Genomic DNA, 23,601 nt, shown 5'->3' with positions numbered 1-23,601 from the left:
AGCTCTCCAATCTCTTCTCCTCCTCAGACCTGTCAGACTTAACCACCGGCTTTCAACACACCTCAAACATTTCATTTCACTGCCAATGTGTGGCCAATTTTTCTTTTTGCTTTTCTGTTGCTGAGAAAAGTTGAGCAGGCAGGCAAGTGAAAATTGATGTTTGTTAAAGTCTTATTAACCCATTTTAACGTTGTTTGACCCTTGCCCTCTGCCTATACTATTAAAACCCAAATATCTCAGCAGCGCTGCATTCAGGCTCTTGAGATTTGAGTGTTTTTTTTTTATTTAAAATGTGGGTACGGTATGTTAGAGCAGAATGAACACATTCCAATGCAAAATGGGGGTCCTAGCTTTTAAATGCAATTCATTTGATGTTTTCATGTGCTTTGGAGGCTGAGATATTTGGGCTTTAATAGTATAGGCAGGGGGCAAGGGTTTGAGGTTGACATATTTCAAAGGAGATTTGTTGGCCTTGGAAGGTAGGGTACCTGTTTACGATGTGTAGATATGAAGCTTCGGGTGTGATTTTGCCTCAGAGTCTATTCCTAACTTATATTTAGTTATTCACTTGCTCACATTATTTTAAATTAAAACAGCAAATGGTAAATAAATAGTGTTTGGCAAGGCAGCTTACTCTGATCCATGCACCTGAGATTTTAATGTTTTGCCAATATTGCCCTGCCTACACACCTAACAGTAAACGGGTTAAAAAACCTGCTCAAGGGCACTTTAGCAATGGAGGAGGGAAGGGATTGGTTAGGGTGGGAATTGAACTTCCAACCCTGTGATCTACAGTCCCTGACACCATGGCTGCCTAGTATACATTTCCATGTCTTGCGTCTCCCAATTCAGCATCACAGGTCCTTCAACCTTTACTACTTGGCAATAAATCTTATTTATAACTCTTCCTAATTATATGTATTATTCTCATGTCTCATTCTCCACAAAGCTACCGAGCTTCACCTCTGCAGGTCAACACGGCCACATCAACTCTCTAGCAGAGCGTATCCAGACGGCCTTCAGTCCCTCTCTATGATGAAACAGTCTCTGTGGTTTGCATAGCAATTACATTACGTGGGGCAGAGTGAAGATCATAGGCTCTGTTTGAAAAAGGATGTATTGATGCAGACAAATTTATTCATTCAAATCCCATTCATTCACTCAAGTTTGAATCATTCATTCACTTCAAACACATTTCGTCTCGTCTGTCATTTCAGCAAGAGTATACTGTAGATTCTATTGCTTTCAGCCAACTAAGTCTGAATACTCTGAATGGTCTGTGAATCCTTTCAGAATATTTTTTGCTAAAAAAAAAAAGTTCTGCTTGGAAAAATGTGAGCAGGCTTTTTAGCAATACAGCCATGGCAGCAGAGGATGATGTTTTGGTGTTATAGTTACATTACCATGGCAGCATAAGACGGTAATTGCATGAGTTTCAGTAGAGCCATGGCAGCATAAGACAGTACTTGCATGAGTTTTTTTACAGCCACGACAGCAGAGGATGCTGCTTTGGTGTGTTAGTAACGTAGCCAAGGACAGATTACTGCACGGGCCTAACGGGCCCAAGTCCAGGGGCCCAAGAGCCAAGGGGCACCCTGAAGCCCAAGCCTCTGCACTACAAAAAAAAACACTTCAATATTGCTCTATATTTGTCTTCTCCTATGGTGTTAAAATTGCACTTAAAACTACTGTATGCTCAATTTTCCCCCGGGGTACAAACCCCTGAACCCCCAACAACAAGGGCTCTTTAACATCTTCACGAAATCCCATATGTTTGGAACCTTGCGATACCATGTGGGAGGGGCTTTCTTGCTGTCTGACCCAGGGGCCCATGGAGTCGTTTGCCGTTTCCCAATGTCTAGTGTGCAGTTATGTCAGCCTTCGTAATCACGCCCAGTGATTGGATACTCTTTGGTGAACTCTGCGGAGTATCCAATCACTGGCCGTGACTACTTAGGCTGACACACTTCCATGGCTCATACGTACACTTGACATTGGGAAATTGTGATAATCCATTCCTGAACGTCGCTATGGTAGCTGATGATGTTTTGGCGTTATTAGATACAGAGCCATGGCATCAGAAGACGATGCTTTCAGAGGTTTAATGCCACATTAGCACAGTGGCTACTCCATGTCAGCACATGTCATTTCCTTCGACCTCCATCACACAAATGATCCTCTAATGTAGTCTTATAAGCTAATGCTTGCTTAGGTTGCAGAAAATGATACGTGGCGCGTGCTAGTGAAGCAGCAGTGGTGATGGCGGAGGATTATCCTTCGAGAGGGACTGCACAGCTGGGACACAACACTGAGTGGATGGCGAAATGTGCTATGTCCTGCTAAACTCGAGCAACATAAATGCAGTCTACATTATGCAGAAATGTGTGTTATCCAGATTATTCCCTTGAGGCCATCACTAACATTAAGGCCACAACTTACATTAGGGTTAACAGTCACTTAAGATCAGTCAACCCCTCTGGCTGAAACAGTGAGCACTGCAGTGAAGAATGAATGCATAAGATGAGTTTTTATGATAAATTGATTTCCATGATGATATAAAAATCTGCAGAAAAGTAATTGTTGGGTGTCACCAAGTCAGTGAAGATTTTCATTCCACCAAAAGAGACATCAGCTATTTGGAGTGTTGATGGTTGAACCGGTTGATAAAAATAGCTGTTGTATGGGGACGCTTAAGCCGCTCAACTGGGAAACTACAACTCCCATTGTCATTGTGACACAGCACTCCACAGCACACAAGTGCTCACCGCACACAACGAAATTGCATTTATGCCTCACCCGTGCAAGGGGGCAGCCCCAAATGGTGCCTGAAAGGGAGCAGTGCGGTGGGACGGTACCATGCTCAGGGTACCTCAGTCATGGGGGAGGATGGGTTAATTACTGGTTAATTACTACCCCCACTAACCTGGTGGGTCGGGAGTCGAACCGGCAAACTTTAAGCTACAAGTCTGACACCCTAACCGCTTACCCATGACTGCCCTACTGCTTAGGTGCAGCATGCTAATATGTGAGGGGTGAAAGACGTTTTTTTGGGCTCAGTGGTCAGGTGGAGTAACAGCATTTAGTGCCCATAAATTAATTAGCAATTGCATGGTGGTTGATATGCTGCAACGAATATGCTTCTTAGATAGTCCACTAAAAATAGACAAACAAAAAAAAACCATACAATAGTGGCACTGGCTGTCGTTACGCCACCCTGACATGTGCTACAGCTGAAATGTCACTGACCCACACACTTACCATATATGGACAGCCTTGCCCATGGGGATCCAGGTTCATGTCTAGCCTGATTAGCATCGACTTTCAAATCTCTTAGAGACTTGGTCTGACCTCAAACATAATGATTAACGTTTCACAAACGGCATGGTTGACCTGCCTCCCTCGGTTTGCAACTGGTCGAGGCCAGAAAAGGCTGTGCTCAGAAATGACCAGAAGCAGAAGCAATGCCAAAGGTGTTGTGTCACTAGGAGGGCGTAGCTTGGCTAGTTCAAGTCCGGCCTGGGTCATTTCCCAATCCTTGCCCATTTCACTCATCTCATTCACTATTTTCCTGTCTCACATTCCTGACTTGATCACGTAATGACAAACACCCCGAAATACTTAACAAAATGCTTGTGGTAGTAGCAAAAGTCAAATTACAAACATTAAAATTACAAAAAAACAACCACACTCTAAAGCAAAGACAACGAGGCTTGAAATCCATGGGTGTTTTTTGTTTGTTTGTTTTTTAAGTCAGGCACTGGCAGCAGCAACATGTGAGAGACTAGGCTTAGGTCCTGGCTTGCTGTTATGGAGGAGAGGAGAGAAGCTGTCAGAGTACATCAGAGCGGCGAGGGAGATCAGATATGGCAATTCCCATCGGATGTTCGGCGGAGTGTCAATCCATACTCATTCACCGCAACCTCGACACATCAAAGTACCCCAAACGCCACCGCAGAAACATCAGCAGCGGAGCCATTGTATCACCACAATTTACTGAGGTGCGTACGCAGGTGACAACGGGTATGTTCCTCTCTGTGTGTATGTTTGTGTGAGTGTGTGTGTGTGTGAGAGAGAGAGAGAGAGAGAGAGAGAGAGAGAGAGAGAGAGAGGGAGTGTGTGTGTGTGTGTGTGTGTGTGTGTGTGTGTGTGTGTGTGTGTGTGTGTGTGTGTGTGTGTGTGTGTGTGTGTGTGTGTGTGTGTGTGTGTGTGTGTGTGTGTGTGTGTATTAGTGTGTGAGTGTGTTAAGGTGTGACTGACTGCGTGGATGGGGAAGGTATGTATTATAATCAGCCAGGCGGTGATTTATGTGACAACAACCTGGATACCCGGCTTCACATTTGGTGTCATCTTCAATTATTCCCCCCCACCGCACAACACCCACCACTCACCACCCCTCACCCAGCTCATCCTCACTCTCACACAGCCACCCCCACCCCCACCCCCACCACCATCACCACCACAACCCTGCCTTATCCCACGCCGCTCCATCCATTCACAGCGGCCAAACAAGACAGGCTCATTGATGCCCTTGAATATAAATGGGCCTGATTTAAATAACTCTACTCCGGCTCCACTGACGATGCGCCTTCTCTCATGGCCTTATAACTGCAGTGCCCACAGAACATGCGGAGGAGGACGACAGCGATGCGATGCCATGCGATGCGATGTGCGTGAAGGTGTGGTGTGGAGAGGAGATGATATGCGGTTGTGGTGGTGGGATCTACTGTATATACGTATATGGACAATGTATTGCGTTCAAGAGGCATCTACGCATCTATTCTGTGTATACTGTGGGATGTGTGTGGGATGTGTGCTGTACTGTGCTGCATATGCCTGGCGGTGCTGTTGACTGGCTCGCTCAATGTTCTCTCTCAGTTTGATTTCAATGGACACTCTGTGTCAGGCCTCTGGAGAACATCAACATGACATAAACAGAAGGCGGTATGGAGAGGCTGGGCAGAGAGAGGGATAGAGGGAGAGGGAAGGAGAGAGAGAGAAAGAGAGAGCGAGAGAGAGACAGAGCGAGACAGAAACAAAGAGACAGAGAGAGAGAGAGGGTGAGAGAGAGAGAGGCAGAGAGGGAGAGAGAGAGTGAGACAGATAGAGATAGCAACAGAGAGAAACAGAAAGAAAGAGGTGGAGAGATTATAAGAGAGGTGAGAGAGAGAGAGAGAGAGAGAGAGAGAGAGAGAGAGAGAGAGAGAGAGAGAGAGAGAGAGAGAGAGAGAGAGAGAGAGAGAGAGAGAGAGAGAGAGAGATACTGTGATAATCACATAACTATCTGCTTACTTTTTCTTCTATGTAATGTTCTATTGCTAGACAGACCGCTGTGTCTGAAAAACAACTCCAACTGGCGTGGCATTCAAACCCAAATGTTAATGTTCCCTCCCGCTGGTTTTTATTAATTACTGAATTCGACAAAATCGAAGTGGCGTGATATTCTCTTTTTTTCATTATTGTTTTTTTTTCTCTCCGTAAGAACGGAGATGCCTGTTTGAGTTTACGTGTTGGTTCTGCGTGGGCAGGAATCAGGCTTAACAAGAAAGACGATCCTCCCACTCGTTCCGGGGGGGGGGGGGGGGGGGGGGGGGGGTGGGGGGGGGGGGGGGGGGGGGGGGGGGGGGGGGTTGCTGTGGATCGGGTGGGAAAGGTCAGCTGTGTTCAATTAACGCGGAGTGTCAGGCGCGATCTTTGGGCCGAGCGTCTATTTCCGCTCACACAGACAAATAACTACTGACACAACAAGTGAAAGTCTCCACCTGACAACGTAAACATGTAGCCAGCAGAGCTTACGGTATGGTAGGCAGAACCAGATGAGGAAGAGAGAAAGATAAAAGACAAAGACAAAGCAGAGAGAATGGCCTCAGCGCAGCACAAAAGCAGACAACAAAAAACATGAAGCATGAGAAAACAAGAATGGGAGAGAGCAGAAGACACAAATGAATCAAATCATGAAAGAGAGAGAGAGAGGGGGGGGTGGAGAGACGAAAAGAAAGAAAGAAAGAAAGAAAGAAAGAAAGAAAGAAAGAAAGAAAGAAAGAAAGAAAGAAAGAACAACAACAGAGAATGAAGAGAGCAACAACAAAGAAGGAAGATATACGTAGTTCATCTTTGGCATGAGTGGAACAAAAACACTATGCGGCCTCTGTAGCTTGTTTTTTCTCCCAATTTGTCCCAGAAATTACCGCCGTGAAAAGTGGACCAGAGAATAGGCTGTGTCCAAAACAACACACTCACTCACACTCACAATCAGGGCCTCCATTTCGACACCACACACACACACAAACACACACACACAAACACACACACGCACACGCACGCGCACGCACGCACGCACACACGCACACACACACACAAACACAAACAAAACACACACACACACAGGCCACAGAGTCGGGGTGGGTTACACAATGGGTTGTTTGTCAGTGAGGTGGGCAAGGGGAGAGTGGGCACCAGACGGGGCAAGCAAATGGGCATCCGAGCGAGTGGCACAATACCAGCCGGCCGCGGCCAGCCATACACACGGCACAAGGCTGTTGGCAGACGCTGGCGAGGCAAGGCGGTTACAAGAGCCACGCCATTCAATGTTGAAAATCCCTGCGTGGCTCTGCCGGCATCCTGGCCAACAGACACATTTCCTGTGTTGGGACGCATCCTTATTCCTGTAAAGCACGCAAGACACACACACAACCAACATCCCACAGTAACACACGCACACACACATGCATGCACACACACATACACATACACATACACATACACATACACATAAACACACACACGCACACACACACACACACACACACACACACACACACACACACACACACACACACACACACACACACACACACGGAGAGAGAGACACGCGTGTGCGCACGCACGCACGCACGCACACACGCACACACGCACGCACGCACACACGCACACACGCGCACACGCGCACACACACACACACACACACACACACACACACCTCTTTATAATGCATTGAGCTAAAAGCGACTGGAAAGGGAGATCATGTGGCACACATGCATGGAATGGCAAAAAGGGTTTGAATGCTCTCGTACAGCACCCTCCCCAGTCACTACTCTACTGACTGTGCCTGGTAAGTAACATTACTGAATGTCCAAAACTGCACAGCTACATTATTCTCAATTCTGTACCACGTTTCTCGAAAGCATCATTGCTTCGCAACTTACTAGGTTTCCCATGGGAAATTGTATTGCAACTGAGTAAATTGCTAACTAAGAAACGCAGCCCTGATTTCCCCAACATCTGTGTTGTTAACAATTGATGTGTTGTCACCTGTCATTCATTTTGAATGGTGAGTTAAACACTTTCCTACTTTCCAGCCCCAGAGGTACAACTAGGTTGTTCTAGTTCCAATACAAACAGAAGACCATGTCAGTGTTTTGCAACGGATGCCATATCCTCCTGTGATGCCAACTTCAGGTCTGTGAACAGACTTGTATGTTCCTGCATCTGAGTGACATTACTGGACCATTGCTGGACCAGGGCTGGGTACCATATCGGCTAGAGGTGACCAGACCTTAAAGATGCAAAGTATTTATTTTCTTCCTCGCAATCCTCGTCTTTGATCAGCTCTGGACCAAAATGTTTTCATAGCTTCAAAAAGACATCACTTCTACTTTCTTCTGACCTGGATGAACAAAGAGGGAGTTGGAACATTCCAATTTCTTCTCTATATAATCATTGAAGTAAGTAATGTTGTAGCTAATCAAAAGATGAAGCTTCATTCCAGTAGAAAAAAGCAATGGGTACTGTATAATCATACTTCAACTTGTCAATTTTGACCCAAAGACAATACAAGGGTTAAAAAAAGACAAAATTTGTTTTTCCCCAGGGACTGTCTCTGGAAATCGGAAAGACTTAGAGTTAGACTTAGAGACATAGTTTACACAAAGAAATCTATACACTTGACTCGCCATCTTTCTATTTGCACCTTCCAGCACACCCACACACATGCCTGCCCAAGGAGTAGACAAGTGAGAAGGTGACAAGGCAGTGTGTTACCATTTAGAAAAATATCCTCATACCTTAAATCCATATAAAATAACCATTAAAAAGCTCTGATTACACCCATAGTCAAAACAAAGTTGTTACTACACTCTTTTTAAGATGACCTGGCATATTCAAAAAAATATTCATCAATGCTCTATCTAAAACAAAACAGCCAAAGTGGTATTTTTCTGGAGACAGACCACACAAATTCAGGAACTAGTGTACGTACAGTATACCCAGAAACTGAGAAGACCTGGCTGAGACTGTTCACCCTTAGCTATAAACTACTGTAGACGGGTCCAGACACCTTCCTATTTGCACCTTCCAGCAAACCCACACACATATGCCATTGCCTACCTAAGGGTGTAGGCAGGTGACAAGGTGACAAGACAGTGTGTGCTGTTTGTGAAATATCCGGCCATTAAAAAAGCTCTCATTAGTTCCTCGGAGAACGGAGGATGGAGGATGGAGGATGGATGGGCGCAATTGTTAAGAGTCTGCTGTTACTCCCTGACAGATATGACTGCCGTGCCGGGCCGGGGGAAGAAATCCGATCGCCGGCAGATCCTCCAAATTCCATTTTCTTTCCAGCCTCCTGGCAGGAGAGGGCCTGTGGCGATAACATTGTTTAGAGACACTGCTTCACCCGCAGAGAAAAAGTCTTATTACAGTCGAGGTGAGAGACATACACGGCACATAACACCACAGAGCTCCCAAACACACATTTATCTCTTCTTCTCTCTCTTTCTTTCTAGCTCTCTCTCTCTCTCTCTCTCTCTCTCGCTCTCTCTCTCTCTCTCTCTCTAAGAATGAATGTACACCACAGAGAGAGAGAGAGAAAAAGAGTGAGAGAAAGAGAGAGAAAGAGAGGAAGGGAGAGAGAGAGAGAGAGAGAAAGGGAGAAAGAGAGAGAGAGAGAGAGAGAGAGAGAGAGAGAGAGAGAGAGAGAGAGAGAGAGAGAGAGAGAGAGAGAGAGAGAGAGATTCAATGCTCGTTTATTTAACCATCTGTGCGTCATCTTACAAACAAATCATCCTTCACTTACAATCCAATGTGAGTGGTATCCCCCCCACCCCCAATTACACATTTAAAACCACCTCCCCATTCGCAGCTTTGTGACACAACAAGCCCCCCACTCCCCATACAGCCATAAAAGAGTCCATCTCCTCAATAAGTCTGCCATACGCATACTCAATTTTGACCCGTGCTGCCACCATTCCTTGGCAGACTTCAAGTGGATCACAGGACCCCACCCCCAGCAACTTGCTTTTCCGTGTTTTCCAGATGGCTAACTTGGCAGACCCCAGCAGAAAGTTCATTAGGCACACCTCATTTTTTCTCTTCACACTGTACCCAAGCCCACTGATAAACAGTTCCTGTGAAAAGACCACCCCAAATTTTAAAAACCACAATTTGAGACACTCAAAAAGTTCCCCAAGCCTTTCACATGTTAAAAAGAGGTGTACAACAGTCTCCTCCCTCCCACAAAACAAACAGTTCTCCCCTACTGCTGGATCAAGCCGTGCTACATGTCTCCCTCAACAGTGAGAGGGCAACTCCCGTCCACAGCAGATCTTCTCCATAAAGCAGTCTTTGCGCTACCTGCAGACGCAGGGTGAGCAGACGACAGGTCAGATCCACCAGCCCCTGCCCCCCCTCCCAAACAGGCAGGTACAGCACGGGAGCAGGCAGCCAGTGTTGGCCAGTCCAGAAAAAATCCACGAATTTGCTCTGAAGCTCCCTCATCAGCTGACTTGGTGGTTCCAGAACAGTAAGCCTGTGCCATAGTGTGGAGGCGGCCAGGTTATTTACGACCAACACCCTCCCCCTGTAGGAGAGCTCAGGTAACAGCCAGTTCCATCTAGACATCCTAGCACACACTTTATCCAGCAGCCCATCCCAATTATTTTTTTTGTACTCTTCTGTACCTAAATACACCCCAAGGCATTTCATCCCCTCCCTGCCCCATTGAACACCCCCCGGTAGTGCAGGTGCACCCCCCCTCCCCCATTCCCCCACCAAAAAACCCTCACACTTTGCCCAATTTACTTCTGCTGAGGACGCCCTCCCATACACCTGTAAGGCATTACATAATACAGAAACATCATCTTTACCAGAAATAATGACAGTCACATCATCAGCGTAGGCAGAAAGGGAAATAGTAGTCCCTGTGAGAACCCCAGTTCTCACAGGGAAATCGGCCTCCAGTTCTCGAGCAGGCCCAATTCGCCTTTCTTGGGCAACAGAGAGAGCACAGCTCGCCGGCAGCTTACCGGCAGCTCGCCCCCCCTGAAGCACTCTTCCAGCATCTCGCAATAGTCCCTGCTGAAAACGTGCCAAAAATGTTGGTAGAATTCGGCGGATAGTCCATCCATGCCTGGCGCACGGAGAGAGAGAGAGAGAGAGAGAGAGAGAGAGAGAGAGAGAGAGAGAGACTAAGAGTGTGTAAGTGCTTCTTTCTGGTTGGCTTTCCATGTCCACTTATGCAACAAGGATCATCTCTGCAACTCACAACCACTCACACGCACACAAACACACACACACACACACACACACACACACACACACACACACACACACACACACACACACACACACACAGAAAGGACGCCCTCCCCTCCCATAGATTAGTCTCTGCTCCATCGTATTACATGCTGAACTTCCAGCTTTCACTCCTCAAGCTGCAAACGCACACACACACCCATGCACACACACACTCATATGTATGTGCACGTAACGCACACGTACAAACACACACACACGCACACACACACACACACACGCAAATACACACGCACACAAACGCACACACACACACACATATACAAACGCACACACACACAAATACATACAAATAATACATATTCCTACTAAGGATAGACCGATATATATATCGGTCCGATATCAGGCCGATATTAGCATTTTTTTAAAGTGTATCGTATCGGCCAATACGCGTGTGGTTTTGGCCGATACGCAATATTTATTATTTTATGTCATTCAGGTTTTTTTAAAAGCACCAAGACACTTACTTGATAGTTAGACATTACTTGATTGTTAGAGTGGGTGTTTAATGTTACAAGTTCTACCTCAATGTGATAATGTTAAAGGGATTTTAACTTGAGACCTGGAATATTTGTCATTTTTTAACCTTTTTTTTAAACCCATATCAGCCCCAAATATCGGGTATCGGAAATCGGTTATTGGCCAAGGGTGATGAAAAAAAAAATTGGTATCGCATCGGCCATTAAAAAACCTGTAGGCCTATCGGTCGACCCCTAATTCCTACTCTCTAGTTATTAATAGTGTTGCACCGATACCATTTTTTGGCCCCGATACCGATACCCGATACCTGGCTGTGCAGTATCGGCCGATACCGATACCATACCGATACCGATACCACCCTATCTGAAATGTAGGCTTTCAATTGAAAGGCTTTGTCAGGCTGCTGCCTACTTTTGTGAAACAGGAAAAAAGACTAATACAAAGTGAATTCAGCAAAATGTTTGATACTTTTTAAATGCCTCTATGAAATAACTAATTTCAAGGCTGTTTAAATGTCATACAAGCAGCTGTAAATGGTATCGGTGCCCTATTTGTTGGTACTCACCGATACCGATACCACCATTTTAGTGCCGATCCACCGATCCACCGATACTGGTATCGGTATCGGTGCAACACTAGTTATTAATATTTCTAATGATGATTTGATGATTTGATGATTTGCAGCAATAAAGGTTTCTTTCATCCAAGTACCAAGAAACATGGTTGTTTCACAGCATATATGTGTAGAGCACATTCATACACACCAAAATACAGAGGGGGGGGGGAAGAGAGACAGAGAGAGACAGAGAGAGAGACAGAGAGAGAGAGAGAGAGAGAGAGAGAGAGAGAGAGAGAGAGAGAGAGAGAGAGAGAGTTGCCTTTCCTTGCCTTACCCGAGGGTACCGCTACCTCAATCTCCAATGCAGCAATGCAGTGCCTGAGGGTGCCGAGCCCTCTGGCCTTCTGTCAAGGTCAAGTTCTTGTCCTGCAGGCCACAACTGACCCATGTAGTATTATATCACCATACACACACATGCACGCACGCACGCACACACACACACACACACACACACACACACACACACACACACACACACACACACACACACACACACACACACACACACACACACACACACACACACACACACACACACACACACACACACATGCACACCGAGACTGAAGACATCACACTGCATGCACCACTCCCAGCAGACTTGCATTGAGGAGTGCTTAGGTGTGCCAACATGATGCGAAGCACGCACACACACACACACACACACGCACATGCACACGCACACACATATATATACACACACAAATCAGCATCAAGATTCACAGTCTCAGACTAGACAAAACGCCCAACCCAGCGTAGCATAAGGTGTTGTGCACGCTCTTGCAGAGTAACAAGCTCACACCTTATCATGAAGGTGCCTCATGTGTGAAGCCGATGCTTTAATTTCAAATTAGTATGCGCTGAGCAGCAAGTGGAAATATCGAGTGGGAAAAACAGCGTTAAGCAAAAACTTATCCATATCACACTACAGGAATTTTTATCTTTCGGGTTGTGAGGGGTGAACTGTTGAACATATTACCCAGCAAAGATGTCAAGATGATGCACAGCAAGAGGATGCTTCCTATTCCAACACTCAGACTTTGTTCATATGTTCATTGATCATGAGGAAAACACTTTGACGGGCTGCCTTTATTTCAGTCCGTTGAGCGAGGGCTCGGGCTGAGAAGAAATCAAGAGATCTCTTCTTGCTTTATTGCTTCATGGTGTGGGCAGGGCCCCGCTGACAGCTTTTGCTGGGCCCAGGACAAAGTCATCTGAAAGGGCCCCCTATCCAATACATGCAATGTTATGGGGACCCAATTCTGGGCCCCATATTTCCCTGGGCCCGGGACAACATATCCCCTTTGTCCGCCCATGTCGGCGGGCCTGGGTGTGGGCTGGTGGAATCTTTATTGTGGTTCCGTGACAAACAATCCGCGCACGATTGAAAAGGCCACCAAAGACAAACAGTGGTGAGAGACAACAACACAATTATTACACCGGGCGATACAGAAACAAGCCAGCAATCTCTCATCTCAAGTCATTCCAAATTCTATTATCAGCTCGGCCAAGCACTTACTTTCCAATTTTTGGAAAATGAATTCTAAATTAAAAATAAAAGGGGGGGAAAACGATGCTTGTTTATCTTACCCATGTCACCGCGCGGCTGACATAATTAAAAAGTGATTGCATTAGGGCTGGTTCATCGTGCCAGCCTTTCATTGGATTCTTATTTAATGGCTGACTACACAAACCCACATACGGTAGGCCAGTATCAGAAGCTTCAGATAACGCTGTGGCTCTGAAGTGGGGTACAAAGATTCAGAACACCTCGATTAACAAACACACCAATGTCACATAACTAGCACGTATGTGGGCCATCCATTTTGGCTGCTTTGAAATGAGAACAGAAGCTTACTCAGGCATGCCACCACTTATCAACTACTGAGAAGGACAGTTCAATGCCTTGACAGACACATGGATTGTCTGGCCCAACTACTGTGAACGTCAGGCGATCTTGATGCAATTTTGAAGTAGTAATCATATGATAATGTTTCATCATTGAATATTTTGGTCCTCCATTATCTCGGCAGAAAATCTAACTAAATGGCATGTGAAGACTTCTAAGATTTGAAGAGACAAAAAATGGACTAAGTCTTGTCATGTCATAATACAAAAGAAACATGTACGACTGCTTCTCAAATGCAGACTTTCAATATCCTCTCCATTCAGTGTTTTAAAGGAATATATTACAAGATGTTAATGTATTTGGACACAGGCCAAAATGCATAGTGTGTGAACAGTAAACAGTAGGATCAAAGTTCCTCCTTACAATTGCTGCTCCCACACAAAATTGATGCATCATCCCTTTATGTTACGAAGTCTCAAGCCCACTATGCACTATTGCATCATCACCATGCATATACTTACAACACTTCAAAAAGTACACCATCAAAGCACACAAGTTCCTTAAAAACAAACAAAAAGAAAGTAACAACACCCAGTCGTAATGGACCTATTCATATGCTTTAATATGCTATTAAACTCTTGGAATCAATAGCAGTACTTCTTCTACTGGCAATTCTCCCATTACAGCCAAGACAGAAGAAAAATGTGTTAAGAAACACTGCAGCAGGCTCCTGGGCGAATTGCCTCGGAAATCTGGTAAAACAGCAAAATGGACTCTAGCAACACATAAATACAGAAAGAATGAAACAGAAAGAAAAAAAATGAGACGAAAAAAAATCTAGGTTCATAAGGCCAACGCATATAAAATGCATACAATGCCTTTTTTTTACTCTTTTCACGCTTTCTGAACCCCACCTCAATTGATTTCACACAGACTATGCAGTTCACCTTTAATTAGTATCAAAACAGGCTGTCCTGTTTCTGTTACACCTGCCCTACACAACCTAAATGGAAACAAAGCATGCGCCCCCTACACACACACACACACACACACACACACACACACACACACACACACACACACACACACACACACACACACACACACACACACACACACACACACACACAGGCGCACAAGCACAAACACACACATACACATGCACACCATATACACACACACACACACACACACACACACACACACACGCACACGCACGCACACACACACACACACACACACACACACACACACACACACACACACACACACACACACACACACACACACACACACACACACACACACAGTGCAAGTGAGTGCCACAGAGCGCTAGTGGAGCTGGACATTGACTGCTCAGTATGGCCGTCACGTCAGCTGCCTCAGATGTGCCCTTGTTGGGGGCTGAACCCTGTTCAAAGACTGGAGAGCCGGCCGGAGAGGTGTACCTCTGTCACAAAGCCGGCAGTTAACTAAGCACTGACCTCCAGCATTAGCCTTACAGAACTGTGAAGAAGAAGCTGATATATGAGCGAGAGAGAGAGAGAGAGAGAGAGAGAGAGAGAGAGAGAGAGAGAGAGACAGAGAGAGAGATATGGAGAGAGAGGGAGAGGAAGATAAGCCCCAGAAAGTGGAAGAAGTAATCCCTTAGCTAATGCTACAAGACACCTCCATTCCTTAGTGGAAAGCTTGTGTTGTTCTGAATGTTTTTTTCCCCTCGGGACCTTTCTTCTAATAAAGACTTTCTTCCCCAGATAACTTCTTTGTCGTGAAAATCCTGTCGCTGAGCTTTGAATAGGGAGAGACAATGCACCTTCGCCATGAAAGTACTTCTATATTCACTACATAAACCAACACAGAGCCTTTGGAAGCAATATTACGCCCGGAATCGAGTTATCCTCCCCCATGAAAAGGGAATTGACCTCATAAAGGTGCAACGATTCATTCTAATCCCATTTTTGCGCCAAATCAACCCCAGTGCTCTTCACGGTCCACTTGTTGTCCGTCTGTGACATACATAAAGGCACATAAGGCAGACATAATTCATGTTCACATTGAGGTCATATGCTGCGGTGGCCTGTAAATGGGAGGGAGACTCACAAGGCCATTGGTCAAAGCCATTATCCTTGCCATCCAATCAGAATAGTGCTTCAGAGGCATGAGGGTCATGGGGTGATGTGGTGATATTGACCAATGTCAATGAATTTTCACAAGAATGTAATGCATCACTGGCCGGTTAGAATAGATTTAATTAGAATTAAACTTTATTTATCCCCAAGGGGAAATTCCTGAAATTCGGTATGGTGAAGATTGAATGATGGCTTTCACTAGCATGTTCCTGAATTCTGGACACATTCAACGTTCAAACCTGCATTTTTTTTGTACCACACATCAATATTTTTTCCCCAATGCATCTTTTATTAACACTTTGTGCGGCATTTCAGTGACACTGTCGGAAAGTACGGCAAATAGGCCTACTAGGCAGACAATATAGACAATGACTCACCCATAACACACCTCAAGTAGCATGTGCTGTAACAGAGTCTGCATCCCTCTTATGGTGCCTGTAATGGACTCTAAAAGCCTTTTGCACAGTTTCTGAATCAAGGGCAAGATGTAGTGTGTATGCTTGAGTATGTGTATGTGTATGTATGTATCTGTATGAGCACAGTATGTACTCTATATTGTACAGCCCATGAGCCCATGGGTCAAATCTGGCCCAGGCATGGCAAACATTTGGTTCGCCATGAGGTCAGAACAAATGAAAACATATCTGTGTGATCACTAAACTTTCAATGGGTCATATCTCTCCAAAGCATTTACAGAGGGTTAGATCTTGTGCTAACAGTCAGACATTGACAAGAGGGGAAAACGGAATAGCAAAAATCTGTTCTCTGTCCAGACATCTAACTTGTTTCTCATTGGGTTAGGGGGGCCTTGGTTTGGCCCACAGCCTCACTTGCGCTACATCATTTTGCCATTGGAGACCACTGTGGTACAGTACCTGTATGTGCATGTGCCTGGTGTTTTGTAGTCAGGAAACAAATGAGGAACAACTTTCTCCAACAGTGAGATACTTCCATATATTCTTTTGAGAGTGCCACACACACACACCAACACACACACACACACACACACACACACACACACACACACACACACACACACACACACACACACACACACACACACACACACACACACACACACACACACACACACACGTCTGTGCGAACACACAGGTCTGCGCACGCACACACACACACTTACACACTGACACACACAAACACACACACACACACACACACACACACACACACACACACACACAGCAAGTCATTTCACGCAGCACACTATCAACATATTTCATTTCAAACATAAATAAGACAACCCAATCTCCAGCTGTAGTGGATTTGCCCACCTCCTCACACCAATATAACAACATCATGTTGTAGATCACTTCACTTCACTCACCAACAGGGGCGCAACTACAGTATATGTGACGTATGCGTTGCAGGGGGGCGCCTGAGAGAGGGGGGCACCAAAGAGAGGGCGTTTGAGGGCGCCAAATAATTATTAAGTGTTTTTTTGGGAGGGGGGGCACCAAAAATCATTCTTGCATACCCCCCCAGAAAACAGTAGTTGCGTCCCTGCTCACCAACACAAGTTATGACCATCATCTTTTCCAGGACACTTTGCGATCCAGTCACGGCCCTACCGTGGCTCTAACGCTAGTGGGGCACTGGGCTGCTGCTACACTGGCGACCCGGGTTCGAGTTCGGTCCGGGTCCTTTGCCGACCCTTCCCCGTCTCTCTTCCAATTTGCTTCCTGTCTGCCTCTCCTACTGTCCTATCACCAATAAAGTAAAAAAGACCAAAACAAATCTAAAAAGAAAAAAAAAACAATCACAAACGGTCTACACCTTCTGCTTTAAGTCACATAACAAAGCCCTTTAGGTTGTTCACACATCTCACATTCAACGTTACACACAAAAAGGCTTCATTGACACATGAAGAGTGCCTAAGGCCACATACTTTGCAATATAGATGGTAAGGACACAGTATGCACCATTGTACAGTCCTCAATGGTAAGGTTTACACAAAAGAGAAACACTGTTAAATATAGGGCATATGGCATTTTCAGCAGTGCACATAAGAGATCTAAAGGTTTCTTCCCATCGTGTCTGAATATTGCATCATTCATTTAAATGAGCACATTTTCAGAGACTTCACTAACATCAGTACCATCGTTATCAATTGCCATAAATGTCTCTACGACCTCATTCAAAAGGCTGAATGGTATAATATATAATATATCATGACATGAAATGTGAGAGTACTATCTAGTCTTTCTAGTTCATGTTTGATCTTCAACACTCTCACTGTCTTGTCTTAATTAACGCATGTTTTTCATATCCAGACCTCTTTTCTCATTGGTGTATATCAGCCCTCGCCCCCTGCCTTTCATTAAGCTTACACCAACAAACCTCTTTGATAGCGTGCTATTCATAGTGGCACCTTACTGTTCATGAATGGTGAGCGTGTGTGTGTGTGTGTGTGTGTGTGTGTGTGTGTGTGTGTGTGTGTGTGTGTGTGTGTGTGTGTGTGTGTGTGTGTGTGTGTGTGTGTGTGTGTGTGTGTTTATAGCAATGGAACTCAATAAAAAGTTAATAAAAAAAACAAATGAATGAGATGGGTGTAAAAAGAGGGAGATATGACCTTTGGAAACCTCTGTCTTGACTGTAAAAATATTATGATCTAAGTGCATTGAAGTTTTATTTCAACACATACGTAGAGTCAACTTCAACACTCTTCAAGCTGCTCCTGCTCTCCAAGTGTATAATTAACAACTCTACCGTATTAGCACTACATCTAATCACACGCTCACACCACTGACAGGATAGCGTAGCGCATCAACTCTTTATCGGTATGCTGCTGAATGAGAAAAGAAGATGTGAAAACCCTGCTAGTCAAGAAGGTAGAGATTAGAGCAAACAAAAGAACGAGAGAGAGAGAGAGAGAGAGAGAGAGAGAGAGAGAGAGAGAGAGAGAGACTTGAATGTTTGGTTCTTTGACCATGACCCTTGCTATAATGAATAAACACACTGTCTCTTCACTTTTTCATCAACTCAGCTACCTTCTACGATCAGGGTCAGAGCGGGATCGCCTTCAAACCATTTCTTTTTTATTCATTCTTCTTATAAGCCGCAGAACATCTGAGTCAACTAAGACGAAGCCAGGGCTCACCTTGCCTGCTTTATGAATCTTTCAGAACTCATAGACCAATATCACAGTATCTCTACTAAGCTGCCAGGATTAAAGTCTTTCTACACAAGTTACCTCTGTCGGACACACCTTCTCTCACTCACTCTCTCTCTCTCTCTCTCTCTCTCTCTCTCTCTCTCCTCTCTCTCTCTCTCTCTCTCTTTCTCTCTCTCTCTGCTTCTTTTTAAAGGGCATTATGTAAAATACCTTTATCAACTCAAAGGCAAGCTAGTCTGACCTTGTGTGTTTTAAACAACTATTGCAGCAGTACCTCTACTCTACTCTACTCGACTGAGCCAGGCAGCGGCCAGGCAGCAATCCATCCTGTCATCCTCTTCTGCTTATAGCTGTGGTCTGTGTCTTTCTCTTGCCATGCCCCGGCACGCCGTAACAGCTCCGCTATGTCAGACTGATCTCACCAAATTCCATGAAATGGACATTGACCCTTAGGACACGAAATCTGTAACAGTTTCACAGAATTTGCCACAATTCTGCGTTAGGGTCACAAAATTGTTTTTTGTGATGGGACTCACAGCAGTGCTTTCAATATGTGCCCATAGGACTATGGTAAGTTTTAGTCTTTAAGGAAAGTCTTAAGTCTCTGTTATTAAAACATTATAACTGACCAAACTGGTGGTGGAATAGCCTACCTTTTCCAGTCAGTCGATCACAACTTCTGTTACTAAACAAAAGAATGCTATAGCAATTTAAGTTATGCCCACACAAAAACAATCCCCAAACCTGTCAGTAAAGAAACGTTTTTGACAAATCCACTTTTCCACTTGATTGATATAGGCTATCAAATTCTTGTACTAAACAAAAGAATGCCAGCAGTATAAGCTGTGCAGAAACCAAAACAATCCCCTACCCTAAACTGTCAGTAAGCAATGCTTTTTGGGGGGACAAAACTCTTTGAAAAGAAAATACTCGAGAAAACACAAGTTGGAAAACATGGCTGTGGGAACACAGAGGTGTGGGAACACAGAGAAAACGCTTCTGCGGGCCAATCACGAAAGCACTTCCTAGACCCGATCACGGAATTTTGGCAAAATTTGTAAAACTACCATAGATTTTGTGTCACAATGAACGGTGTCCATTTCACTGAATTTTGTGAGATCATGTTGGCTACATAATCTCCTGGGTGGAGGCTTTTGATGAGGACACCACACATGGCAGACACACAGCCTACAGCCACACAGCTCACAGCCTATGGCCTGATGGAGAGAGAGAGAGAGAGAGAGAGAGAGAGAGAGAGAGAGAGAGAGAGAGAGAGAGAGAGAGAGAGAGAGAAAGGAAGGATGAGAGAAGCGGCAACAGCAGGGAAAGAGGCATAGAGAAAGGGGGACCAGAGAGAGATAGAGAAATTGAGGGAGAGAGGGAAAGGAGGTGTGTGTGTGTGTGTGTGTGTGTGTGTGTGTGTGTGTGTGTGTGTGTGTGTGTGTGTGTGTGTGTGTGTGTGTGTGTGTGTGTGTGTGTGCCAGTGTTTATATATTTATAGCAGTTCATGTTTTATTTAACACGTAAAAGTCACTTCATTTCTTCGCTGCGCATCTTTCGTCACACACACACAAACACACGAACACACACACACACACACACACACACACACACACACACACACACACACACACACACACACACACACACACACACACACACACACACACACACACACAGCTGCACCTTTATTGAGTTTCACTTTCCCTGTTTCTCTGCTGTGCAGAAGTGAGTGGCAAACACAAACAGGCAAATAATACTTCATATTCATGCAACACGCCTTTACAAGTGTGCAAGTGCAGAAATTGCATTGCTTTGGTCTAATGAAATGAAGCCCTGTAATCTCTGGCAACCAGTCACCCATACGACACCTCAGAGAGAGAGAAAGAACGAGAGAGAGAGAGAGAGAGAGAGAGAGAGAGAGAGAGAGAGAGAGAGAGAGAGAGAGAGAGAGAGAGAGAGACAGACAGACAGACAGACAGACAGACAGACAGACAGACAGACAGACAGACAGACAAAAATGAGACTGAGAGATAAACAGAGAACGAAATAGTGAGGTAAACACAGAGAGAGAGAGAGGGAGAGGGAGAGAAAGAGAGAGAAGGAGAGATAGACAGAGAGAAAGAGGGCGAGAGGCAGAAAGCAAGAGAGAGAGATGAATGGTTCAGTAAAAGAGTTGAGGCTTAAATTAAGCAAACGGTAACAACTATCGCTTTTTAATTCGCTTTAATGTGTAATTGGCAGCCGGGTAGCCTAGCTGCATTACACCTGACACCTGTAATTAGCCTCTGACTGACTCGGGTTAGGCCCGCGCTGTCACCAAAACAAGCAACTGACTAACAGCGGTTCGCTTGCCATCCCATCCACCCGCTGCACATAACTCACGACACTGTAAGCCCACAAGCAGACAGGATGCCTCTGCATTATTCACTGGGGGTGGGAAGCAGGCGAATGGAGGGAGGAACAAGAGGCCTGTATGAACTATACTCCACACACACACACACACACGCACGCACACACGCACACACACGCACACACACATCACTGCACAGCCGAGAGCATGGATAAATCAGACAGAGGCGTTGGCAGAATGCTGTCCTCCTAAAACACATAAAATCAGACACACATGTACATGTATCCATAAAACACACACATACACCCACACCCACACCCACACACACACACACACACACACACACACACACACACACACACACGTGCATGGGCACACCCACACACAAGACACACACTCACACATGCACATGGACTAGGACGCACACACACACACACACACACACACACACACACACACACACACACACACACACACACACACACACACACACACACACACACACACACACTTCTTTGAGCAGCCCACTTCTGCACTGTGTAAAATGATTGGTGCAAGTCAGAGTTTGGCTAGAGATATGCTGCCACAAACACTGAAGGACTCAGAGGCCGAAACCATTTCAGAAGCCCCCAAGACCACAAGGCAGTACTGAAATTGCACATCAGTTGCATAGCATCAACTATTCTCCATTTCAGAATAGGCAGCATAATTACGATTAAGGTTACACGGTACATAATGCTGCCTGGACAGATGGCGATGGTTATTGTGCTTGCTGGATGGAGTGGGCAGTGTTTGGCACCAGCTTTGACTTTGTGCGCATTAGCAAACAAATAAATGAATAATAGGCCTACATCATTTTGAGTTTTCTGAATAAAAATGCTTATTCAGACTAACTCATCTGCATACTGCTGCTGATCAGTCTCCTTCTTGCTGGATCCATTGGTGTGCTAATAGCCCAAAAGAAGGTAACGCACTGGCCCCTCTCTCTCTCTCGCTCTCTCTCTCTCTCTCTCTCTCTCTCTCTCTCTCTCTCTCTCTCTCTCTCTCTCTCTCTCTCACTCTCTCAGACAAAGAGTTCCCCGGAATGTACTGAGCCGTTAAGTTTTTTGTTGTGATTCTTTTGATTCTTTTCACATCAATATGCTTCACTGATTCTTATCGCATTCAAATTATATTCCGAACTGTGCCTATCGCGTCATCACCGATACTCTCACGTCTAATGAGAAGACAAAGGATAATTGCATCACAGAATAGCTACTGTACGCATGCTTTCGTGTACATTGAAATTATTCCGCACCATTGTCAGACGTATCTACACTGTTGTCAAACAAATTAAGCATTGTCTTTACGCAGCGCTTTGGACCAAAATAGCCTTGACTATCCTCCTTTTATGCTAGTTGGTCAGGACACCTACAAGGACCCCGCTGGGTGCAGAGTGCTGATGACAACAAACAGCTCACCTCTAAGACAAACCCCAGCGTCAGGACAATCCCAAGTAGTTGATTTCCCATCTTTCCTCCTCGTATAAGCCACCCGAGCGCAACGGAGTTCTTCAATCACAGCATCAATTTCATACCGCAGTCGGCTCTCACAGCACAGGCGATGGGACAAGCAGCAGAGCTCTTCATAATTCGTTGTTAATTGCCGTTCCAAACATCCAGTGGCCAGCGAGCGAGCGCGTGCCTGGACCGCTTTCGATGCGGGATAGCACCCCGTCTGACGTGCACCGTGTCTTTGTTTAAGTCCTGTTAAGGTGAATAGATTTCCACATTAAAACGGGAAAAATCAGATGGACTTGCTTTCGTTCTAGACACAAAGACTCGTGAAGTCAAAAGCAAGCGGTAAGGACAGAATACGGTACATGAGATGTAATCCACGCCCCTTTTTTTCAGTCAGCCCGCTTTAGATGACAGTGTTGGAAAGTAACTGTAGCCTATTTCAGGTCAAACCAGGTTTGAAGGCGGCCACATAATCTGCTACAAGACACACTCAAGTTCAATGACAAATGAGTAGCTCGATCATTTTCAGGAAAGATTGTCTGGATTTCAGTTTGGAGTTGCATGGGTTTATTTTGTTTATTATTACTTTAGAAACATCAACCTTGGCTTTTTAATGTGCTGAAATTGATCCTCATCCAAACTATTTCAACTAAAGAAACACATAATTATTATTTGATTCAAACATTAAAAAATTAAATGTAAGTGCACATTGGAGAAAGCGGAAGACGACATGGCTTGTAAATTGATGCAGGTTGCCATAGCAGCGGCAGTAGTACATCATCAACAGGGAGACCAGAGAGTTAAAGAGAAGAGGAGAGGAGAGAGATGAGAAGAATACATAAGGGTTATGAATGATAAGGGAGGGATCAGCAAGCATGGGGTGGGAGAATACAGAAGAAAGCAAGAAAGAAAGAAGGAACGAATGAAAGCAAAGCGTCACACAGAAATAAAG

The 23,601-nt window shown here is 45.1% G+C and overlaps 1 protein-coding gene across 1 annotated transcript in view; it reads right to left on the bottom strand.

Moving 5' to 3' along the window:
- The window catches only part of vopp1b (VOPP1 WW domain binding protein b), a 92,575-nt gene extending 69,608 nt beyond the window's left edge, over positions 1 to 22,967 (bottom strand). Inside the window, exon 1 of the mRNA XM_063207217.1 lies at positions 22,611 to 22,967. Within this exon, the coding sequence (XP_063063287.1) occupies positions 22,611 to 22,661 (51 nt within the window). The 5' untranslated portion in view covers positions 22,662 to 22,967. The remainder of the gene's footprint in view (positions 1 to 22,610) is intronic.
- Between the last annotated feature and the right edge of the window lie 634 nt (positions 22,968 to 23,601).

The sequence above is a fragment of the Engraulis encrasicolus genome, chromosome 9, assembly GCF_034702125.1.
Source record: "Engraulis encrasicolus isolate BLACKSEA-1 chromosome 9, IST_EnEncr_1.0, whole genome shotgun sequence".
Taxonomy (NCBI): Eukaryota; Metazoa; Chordata; class Actinopteri; order Clupeiformes; family Engraulidae; genus Engraulis; species Engraulis encrasicolus.
The sequence above is the reverse complement of the archived record's forward strand: the minus strand, read 5'-3'. Positions and strand labels throughout refer to the sequence as shown.